This window comes from Nansenia antarctica (genome assembly GCF_963989245.1).
Source record: "Nansenia antarctica genome assembly, contig: SCAFFOLD_177, whole genome shotgun sequence".
Taxonomy (NCBI): Eukaryota; Metazoa; Chordata; class Actinopteri; order Argentiniformes; family Microstomatidae; genus Nansenia; species Nansenia antarctica.
In genome coordinates, this window is record NW_027663119.1 from 37501 (window position 1) to 47500 (window position 10000).

A 10000-nucleotide genomic window follows, 5' to 3' on the forward strand; every position below is an offset into this window, starting at 1 on the left:
CCACACCTTGTCTCACGCCCAATGCGTGAGACTTGAGAGCCCTGTACATGGCATAACATACAGTAACCTTCTGCTGTTTCATCTCGTGTGTGTGTGTGTGTGTGTGTGTGTGTGTGTGTGTGTGTGTGTGTGTGTGTGTGTGTGTGTGTGTGTGCGTGCAGGAAGAAGCAGCGTGAGCGGCCATCGGAGGGAGTCACGTCTCAGAGTGATCCAGGGTTCTGTCCTAGTCCCGCCCCTCCCGACGTCTACAACGTGATTCGCTCCCAACAGGCGGTGGACCTAGCCGGTTCACGGCCACACACCAAGAACACTTCCTTCCTAGGCTCCTCCCCAGACACCCTAACCCCCCCCGGTGACTATGACAACCTGGGAGGCCGGGACACGGAGAGCGGCTTCGTGACGCTGGCCAGCACCGAGAGCGGCTTCCTGAACTTCGAGCTCAACGACCTCAGTCTGGGACGCCGCGGCAACCGCGACTTCTACGACACCAGTCTGGGTCGCCAAAGGAACCGCGAGGCGTACGACACTAGTCTGGGTCACTACGGAAACCGAGAGCCGTACGATAATAAAAGTCTCGGCCGCCACGCCGGGACGAACGACACTAGTCTGGGTCACTATGGAAACAGAGAGCCGTACGATAATAAAAGTCTCGGCCGCCACGCCGGGACGAACGACACTAGTCTGGGTCACTATGGAAACCGAGAGCCGTACGATAATAAAAGTCTCGGTCGGCGCGCCGGGACGAACGACCTCGGCTACGGAGACAGGGACCTGTACGAAGGCAGTCTGGGAGGGAAGGGAGACTTCAGTCTGGGAGGGAAGGGAGACTTCAGTCTGGGAGGGAAGGGAGAGTTCAGTCTGGGAGGGAAGGGAGAGTTCTACCAGACCGGTTTGGGTCCGGGAGGCCTGGGGAGGCAGGGGGTGAAGAGTGACATCTACGAGCCGTACCTCAGTAACTCAGGGAATAATGACATTCACCACGCCAGTTTGGGTCGCTACGGAAACCGTGCGAAACCGTACGAGACCACGAGTGTGGATCGGTACGGGAACGAGTCGAGTCTGGGTGCCAGCGGGCGATACTTCAGAGAGACAGCGGAGTGGGCTGACAGCGATGGGTACTGATCCACCACGTGACTGTGTGTTAGAGCGCATGGAAGTGTGTGAGTATGTATGTGTGTATGTGTGTGTGTTAGAGAGAGTGAGTGAATGAGTTTGTCTGTCATATTGCTGCTTATTTTGCAATTGAAAGAAGAGAAAAACGGTTGTGGAACTGTTAAAGGTGGGTGTTAGTTCGGTCCAGCCAACAGTTCAATGTTGAGGGAGTGGGAAAGATACAGTATTCTCTGCTAAGTTGCAAAAACCGGCAGCAATTGTGACTTGTGTTCTGAATGTGAAGGTAGAGTGACTGTGTACAGTGTTTTGTTGACTTACTCTGCGTGTGTAACAGCCTGTTTGCATGGCCCTGTTATGCTGCCCCCCTGCCTGCTGGGGTCACCGCAAGGTCACGGACCCTGACCCCTACTGTGCCTGAGACATGGATGCTGAGTTTCAAATTGACTCCACTACCCTCTTCCACTTCCCTGAGGTAATGACAATACCTGTGATTGAGATGTTTCTCAGTTATTGAGTTTTATACCGTTTATGATCAAATTGATATTCATGTCAACAACATATTCCGTGACTGTTTAAACCCTCGTCTCAGAAGTGGGGCTACGTTTGGCTTCCAGGACACACCCAAGAGAAGGAACCAGGGAAGAGTACGGGCCGGTTTATACCGCACTCGTCGACCTCTCATTTTGGCCACGTTTCACGGGTTAGAGTAGCCGTGCAGCCGTACAGCCGCGGCACGCCAGCTTAGAGAGTCTGCCTATTTTGTCTGCGTGCCACGCGCATTACAAGAAGAATTCAAAGATAGGGCTGGGCAGTAGCAGCTCCGCAGTTAGAGCCACAGATGACACGCAACCAGTGTGGAAGCCACAACAGTGAGAGCCGCTGGAGTTCCGTCGCGCACACGCGCTGCTGAGGTTGACGCTTGCGGTGTAAACCGGACCTAAGGGGTCAATTCAGAACTCAGCCTGACCACAAGGCATGACACCAAAGAGAATGAGGAAGTAGTACTTATTATCACCACTGTTATTCGTGTCCATGGACGCATCATGGTTAGGGAGTGCTGTATGCGTGTTTGTAATGATGATCAGAAAACATGCCGACATACATAAATAAAAAGGGAATGAGAACCACTGATCCCTGTGTGTGGTGAGATGGAAGGCTTGGACTCTCAACACATCATGGCATCTCGACACAGGGATTATTTTGTTCTTGATATGCTCCCCGCCCCCCCCCCCTCCCCCCAACTCTGAATAAAGTTCTTTGCACACTGCGACTGCTATGTTTATTTTATCTTTATTGACCATTTCAGGTACAACTCATTCTCATTCTCTCTCGCTCTCTCACACACACACACACACACACACACACACACACACAACCTTCTACTGCACAAGTCAACACAGTTGAGATAAAACATTTGCTCGACCAGTCCGGATGCCTCAAACAGACACACGCGCGTCGCGTGCGCGCACACACACACACACAAAATTACAACAACCCAAAGACAGCAGAGACAGAAGGGACTAAAGACCTTAAAGGGCTAAACATCTTTAAGTGTCTGATAAACATACACACACTGACATGATACAAACATAAACACATATTAGCGTGCGCACGCACACACACACACACACGCAGAGAGACACAGACACATGACGGAGGGATGCTGTGGGGAACATGACGCGTTCCGACCTGCAGAGGGAGCCACAGGACAGTTGGTGAAGGGATGGGGGCGCAATTGGCATCAGCCGGTGCCAATTGCGCCCCCATCCCTTCACCAACTGTCCTGTGGCTCCCTCTGCAGGTCGGAACGCGTCATGTTCCCCACAGATGCATTAGAGATGTTGGGGGGTCAGTGGGAGAGGGGGGCTCGGGGCAGAGCTCTGAGCTGTCAGTTGATACAGTGACACAAGTCCAGGGGGGTCAGGCATGGGTGCGTTTACGCGACTGCATTGATCTCCGAGGTTTTAGGATGACGTAGCGTATGTAGCTGGTGTGCTGTTCTGACAGGTAGGGTATGAAGAATGCTCTGAAGAGAGGAGACGACCTGAAGAGAGAGAGAGAGAGAGAGAGAGAGAGAGAGAGAGAGAGACTTGTGATACTATGCTGAATCTGATAGACACCTTATTCTGGGGGGGGGGGGGGGGGGGGGATTGGAGATGTCTGCAGGGTTCCTACAAGTTTCAACAAGTACAATTTAAGACCTTTTTTAGACCTCTTTGAATAGAATTTTAGACCTATTCGCGACACCATATGATAGCTTTTTGTCATCTTCGAGGTGACGAAATTAGGGATTTCACTGCCATACAGACAAAAAAGGAAGCAAATTGGCATTTCTTTTGTTCCAGCTTGATTAATTTCCGCGTAAATAGATGTGGTCGGACTGATTTCCTTGCAGGATCTCATTTTAAAGACCTAGCACCTAATATTTAGACTAGAATAACTGAAATTCGGCACCTTTTTAGGCCTTTAAATTTGGTGTGCTGGATTGTAGCCTTTAAGGCTTTTTAAGACCAGTGCGGGAACCCTGAACAGAGAGACTTGTAATACTATGCTGAATCCATTCATTCATTCATTCATTCATTCATTCATTCAATCTGACAGACACGTTATTCTGGGGGGGGGGGGGGGGGGGGCAACACCTTTATGTCTCCTTCAAAATCATGTGTATGTGGTGTGTGTATGTGTGTATGCGTGTGTGTGTGTGTGTGTGTGTGGTGTGTTAACCTAGCTGCATGGAGGAAGGGTTTGAAAGCGATGACGCTCCACTCCTCTTTGTCGGCGGCGTAGCGGGGCTCATGGGGCGTCTCCGCCTCTGTGTCCAAGTCCACCAGGTAATGACACTGCCGCACGTCCACCTGCAACACAACCATGACCACCACACAACCATGACCACCACACAACCATGACCACAACACAACCATGACCACCACACAACCATGACCACCACACAACCATGACCACAACACAACCATGACCACAACACAACCATGACCACCACACAACCATGACCACAACACAACCATGACCACAACACAACCATGACCACAACACAACCATGACCACCACACAACCATGACCACCACACCACCATGACCACAACACAACCATGACCACCACACAACCATGACCACAACACAACCATGACCACCACACAACCATGACCACCACACAACCATGACCACAACACAACCATGACCACCATAAAACCATGACCACCACACAACCATGACCACAACACAACCATGACCACCACCACACAACCATGACCACCACACAATGACCACCACACCACCATGACCACAACACCACCATGACCACCATAAAACCATGACAACCACAGGAAAGCCAGTGCACCACCACCCAGTGGCACCACCCAGTGGCAGCCACAGTACCGAGCAGGGAGACTCACGTATCTGGTCGGTTCCTCCAGGTTCTGGTCGTTCATGTGGGCGGGGATTATCTGAGTAGCCAATGGGCCCTCGGCGTAGGGCTGAGGAAGCTGCCCTCTGAACTCTGATTGGATGAAGTGGAGCTGCCAGCTGGAGAGAGGACAGAGTCACAAAAATGCCCTTCTAACAGAGCACACTCTGACAAGCTGATATTTGAAATGACATTTAAGACCAATTGGAGATGACGGAAGCCGAAATAATAATAATAATAATAATAATACATTAGACTTATATAGCGCTTTTCTAGACACTCAAAGACGCTTTACAAACTGAAAAGATCGAGTAGTAAAATAAAAAGAAACAAAAACAATAGATAAAAGAAAGTATAGGGGTCTAATTAATTTTTAGATTACTAAATCTAAATCGTAGGACAATCTACTCTGTATACTGCAATTACACCTAGATTTCGGGCGGAGAAGCGGCGAACAAGCAACGCCAGCGTCCTCTCTCGACCGGCGTTTTTGGAAAAGTTATTCAGTTAAATAAAGTTAAATAAAGATATTCTGTGTCACTGCACATGAGACACTAAACGAGTGTCCTTTCGATTTCAATGCTTACGGAATGACGGTTTTTAAGGGCTCTTTAACACGCCCAAGCACGCACCCACGCAGGCACACACACACACACACGCACACACACACACACACACACACACACACACACTGACTTGTTGGGCAGCAGGAAGCTGCTGGGGTAGCGGTGCCATTCCTTGCCCACACACACAGTCACGTTCCGGCCCTCAGGGACCGAGTGGAGGGCCGGGTCCTTGGCGATACGGTGGAACTCTGGGTACAGATCCAGAGGGGCGTGATAGCCTGCAAGCACAACACACACACACACACACACCACACACACACACACACACACAGACACACACAGACACACACACACACACAGACACGCACGCACACACACACTTTTTTTCTTACCACATACTTTGACAACATCACAAACCGATAGCGACTGCGTGTGAAGTGTCTGAATGTGTACATGGCAGTCTCTGTGTGTGTGTGTGTGTGTGTGTGTGTGTGTGTGTGTGTGTGTGTGTGTGTACCTCTGAAGAGTGCGATAGAGCGTGACAGTGACAGCACAGTGAACAGCAGCAGGGAGCTCAGGGCCAGCCAGTTGGAGGAGACGGTGTAGTGCTCCAAGCGGTAGCGCTGAAACAGGAAGTGGTAGCACTTCTGCAGACGAAACACAAGGAACACATCCCTCAAGACAGGAAACGCATCACATCTCACAGGCAACACATCATTCATATGTTATATACTGTGACGATCCACACTGGTACCACCAGTGGGCGCCAATTATCTGTTGTCTTGTTGACCCTCTCTCTTGGTTCCTGATGGGCACAGGTGAAGGTGATCATCCTGATTGTCCCAGGAACTTTAAGAGGGGGTCAAATTGATGGACTCGGTCTCTTCCTTGTCGACCAGCAGCCATTTTTGGGTTGTTGTTACTATTTACGTTATCATTATTTCAATTCAATATTATATACTTTAATAAATCTCCTATTATTGTTATCCATGTGTCGTCTCCCTTTTTGTCACCTTGTCCTGAGCCAGGCAAGCGTAACAAATTGGGGGCTCGTCCGGGATTGAATTTGGTGAGAGCAATATTCTCTCCCTTTTCATAGTTGATATTCGGGATTGGATTGTTGGATTTGTCCAACTCTATATTGGGAGACCCGCATGGTTATTGTTTATAGTTATTGGGTTTTGGTTGGATTGGATGTAATGTATTGTTTAGTATATTTGGTACGTTGGTTTGGGTGCTGGTGACGAGGGGGAGCTGGCCGTCCGACTGTGCTGACAAGGACGTAACTCTTGGTATTGGCTGTGATCTTCGGCTGGAGTTTGGTGAGTGCTGTGTTCTATGCAAAGCAGAGAAGGATAGGTAGGGCGGGTGGTTTAGATACCATCAGAGCTATACGTGAACCCCCGTGCTAGGAGTAGAAGCGCTTAACGCTTGTTTATTGTTTTCGTTTGTTATTTTTGGTGTGTTGAACGCGGGGGCGCCACCAGGCATTTGCTTGGTGGAAGAGTTGCATGTGAACGCACTGAAGACTAGCTGAGTGGTTAGTCAGTCATTACTGAGTTAGATGCGGGGCAGCTCTTACGAAGTATGTTAGTTACTTTTCTGTTTTGTATGTGTGCACAGTTACTCGCTTTAAATGGGCTGAAGATTATGGCTGATATGGGAGTAGTTTATAGGAGGAGTTTGTAATAGGAGGGGAGATTCCCGTTTGTTAGGGTTGGTTAATATTGGTTATTTGATTATATTGAGTTATGGATGTTTTTGAGGAGTTTGTGGCAGCTCCGTCGGTCGATGGATTGTTACAGTTAACGAAAGAACAACTGTGGAAGGTTGCTGAACATTATGAGGTTAAGCTTGAGGTGGTGAAAGGCCGAGCAAAGAAACAGGACGTAGTGGAGGCTTTACAGAATACATTAATTCAAAGGGGCATACTAAAGGGTAAAATGTCTGTCCCTAAAATATCCGTTGGGGTTGCATCTGGGTCCACTGAGTTAACATTTGATCAACAGAAAGAATTGTTAGCATTACAGATGGAATTTCAGATGCAAGAGCGTGAATTTCAGACGCGAGAGCAGACGCGAGAGCGTGAGTTTCAGGCACAAGAGCGTGCGAGGGACAGGGAATTGGAGTTGGATAAATTAGCTCTTGAACGGGAGCGCCTTAGGTTGATTGCTGAGGGAAAGTTATCTGACGGTGGAGGTGGCGATTCGAGTAATTCAAAGAGGGATAATATGTCTGTCATGGTTAGACTGTTGCCAAAGTTTAATGAAAAAGATCCTGATGTATTCTTTTCACTGTTTGAGAGTGTTGCCGACGATAGGGACTGGTCTACTTCAGACCGCACCGCATTACTACAGAGTGTGCTTATTGGCCGAGCTCAGGAAGCTTATATTGCTCTTAATGGTAGAGAGAGGAAGGATTATGATACAGTTAAGGCCGCTATCCTTAGGGCTTATGAACTTGTTCCTGAAGCTTACAGACAGCGGTTTAGACAATGGAAGAAACATGACAAACAAACTCATGTTGAGGTTGTAAGAGAACTAACCAGCCATTTCAATCGTTGGTGCGTGGCGGTAGAGGTGAATACTCTGGAGGATCTGGCAAATTTGATTATTCTGGAACAGTTTAAAACCATTGTCCCTGATCGCATTGCCACTTACGTTAACGAACACAAGGTGAAGACAGCAGGTCAAGCCGCGGTGTTGGCAGATGAATTTGTACTGACTAATAAGAGTCAGTTTGGTGAACATCGTTTTCGTAGCGAGGGGAGCCGTAGACAAAATCCGACCGTGACTGACCTATTGGTAAATCGTACACAATTCCCTAACGAAGGTCCTGGTTATTCTGTCCCCTTTTCAAAGTCGGAGCATGGCAGTCAGAGTAGAGTAGATCCTAACTCGACATGCAATTATTGCCTTGAGAAGGGTCACTGGAAACAGGAGTGTCCTGTCCTAAAAGGAAAGAAAACCTACAGTGGGAAGGGGGGCTCTGTTAGACCGTTGGCTCTTGCAGTGCATGCTTGTGGGGCAGGAGTAAGAGTGTCTGGGGTTGCCGAGGGGTCTCCCTTTAAACCAGGGGTGATGGCATCCTCAGTATCCAGCCCACCTGCGGCTACTGAGTTGGCGGGGGCATTACAGGGCTCTGCTTCCATACAGATTAGCGAGGAGGATCCTGATTTTGGCCCGTTTATTACTACAGGTTTCGTTTCTCTGGTGGGAAGCCCACAGAAAGTGCCTGTCCAGATACTTCGTGATACAGGGGCTTCAGAATCGTTTATATTGGAATCGGTTTTAACATTCTCTCAGGAGTCAAGTGTGGGGACCAGCGTTTTGATTAGAGGGATGGGGATGCAGACTTTGTCTGTCCCCTTGCATGAAATTGAGCTTTGCTCTGATCTGGTCCAGGGGGTAGTGACCATTGGTGTTCGACCCTCTCTGCCTGTGGTGGGTGTGGCAGTCATTTTAGGAAATAACCTGGCTGGAGGAAGAGTGTGGAGTGATGTGCCCCCACCTCTGGTAGTTAGTTCTGGGTTTACACGACCAACAGGACCCGACCTAAGTGTGAAGGAGTTTCCTGAGGTTTTTACTGCCTGCGCCATGACTCGTGCTATGAGTTGCATGGACCCTAAAATTGATGATGGTAAAGAGTCTGATAAGTTCACTCCTGACAATTCTGTTTTTCAGTTACCAGATCTGCCACCGTCTTTGTCTCGGAGTGAGTTGATTTTAGCCCAACAGGAGGATCCTGAGCTGAAGCTGCTGCTCAGTGGGATTCAGCCTAAGGATGAGCTGGAGAGCTCTGAAAGTGGTTGTTTTCTCTTGGAGGATGTGTTGGTTCGTCAATGGCTTCCTCATAATGATTGTTCTGTGAGTGACCCAGTTTTCCAAGCAAAATTTACTGGTCCCTACTCTGTTGTACGACAGGTGTCCGAACGGAATTGTTTGATCGATACTCCTAACCGTGGAGAGTTTACACAACTTTGTCACCTGAGCTTATCAAAATGTTATTATTCTCGTTCACCTAGGGCCGGAGAAGATGCGGTCTTGGAGGTGAAGCCGGTTGTGTTGTCCACAGTGAACGAGGGGTCTCCATCTCCATCCACTCCTGTGGTGGCAGCAGGGTGGGAGGAGGATGTGAGTGGGCCTGGAGTTTGGTTATGGTTTGGTTATGGTTTGGTTATGGTTTGGTTACTGTTTGGTTATTGTTTGGGTTCTGTTTGGCACTGGTTTGGGCTCTGCAGCACTTTGATGTTATGTGGGAGGGGGGTCCCATCCAGTGGTCGTTTGTTAAGATCATAACCCCCTGACCTTTTTGCATTCTTTGCAGAGTCCGAGCCAGCACCTTTCCAGGTGAATCAATGCTGCCGGTCTAAAACTCTTGTCTCTAATCTCTCTTTCTCTTGCTCCTCCCTCCTTAAATAGAGCTTTTCCAGGTACCAGGAATTGCTGGAGGGTGGGCAGGTTGTAGGGGAGGTTGGGATTTGACGTTTAGGCTGTGTGTGGCAGAGATCACCGTTTTTTTTGTTGCCATAGACTCTTGTTATTATTTGTATTATTTGTAATCTGGGAAACAAATTAGCAGAGACCTTTTTAGTAGGCCTCTGTTTTAAGGGGGGGGATGTGACGATCCACACTGGTACCACCAGTGGGCGCCAATTATCTGTTGTCTTGTTGACCCTCTCTCTTGGTTCCTGATGGGCACAGGTGAAGGTGATCATCCTGATTGTCCCAGGAACTTTAAGAGGGGGTCAAATTGATGGACTCGGTCTCTTCCTTGTCGACCAGCAGCCATTTTTGGGTTGTTGTTACTATTTACGTTATCATTATTTCAATTCAATATTATATACTTTAATAAATCTCCTATTATTGTTATCCATGTGTCGTCTCCCTTTTTGTCACCTT

The 10000-nt window shown here is 48.6% G+C and overlaps 2 protein-coding genes across 2 annotated transcripts in view; one reads left to right on the forward strand and one right to left on the reverse strand.

Annotated features, from left to right (window-relative positions):
* LOC308175283 (layilin-like) overlaps positions 1-1122 on the forward strand; it is a gene marked incomplete at both ends in the record, with an annotated part of 9821 nt that extends 8699 nt beyond the window's left edge. Inside the window, one exon of the mRNA XM_080550978.1 lies at positions 162-1122. Within this exon, the coding sequence (XP_080407104.1) occupies positions 162-1122 (961 nt within the window). The remainder of the gene's footprint in view (positions 1-161) is intronic.
* Positions 1123-3003: 1881 nt separating this feature from the next.
* Positions 3004-10000, reverse strand: part of alg9 (ALG9 alpha-1,2-mannosyltransferase) — a gene marked incomplete at its 5' end in the record, with an annotated part of 13121 nt that continues 6124 nt past the window's right edge. Inside the window, 5 exons of the mRNA XM_080550973.1 lie at positions 3004-3157; positions 3838-3968; positions 4523-4652; positions 5230-5377; positions 5617-5746. Of these exons, the coding sequence (XP_080407099.1) occupies positions 3034-3157; positions 3838-3968; positions 4523-4652; positions 5230-5377; positions 5617-5746 (663 nt within the window). The 3' untranslated portion in view covers positions 3004-3033. The remainder of the gene's footprint in view (positions 3158-3837; positions 3969-4522; positions 4653-5229; positions 5378-5616; positions 5747-10000) is intronic.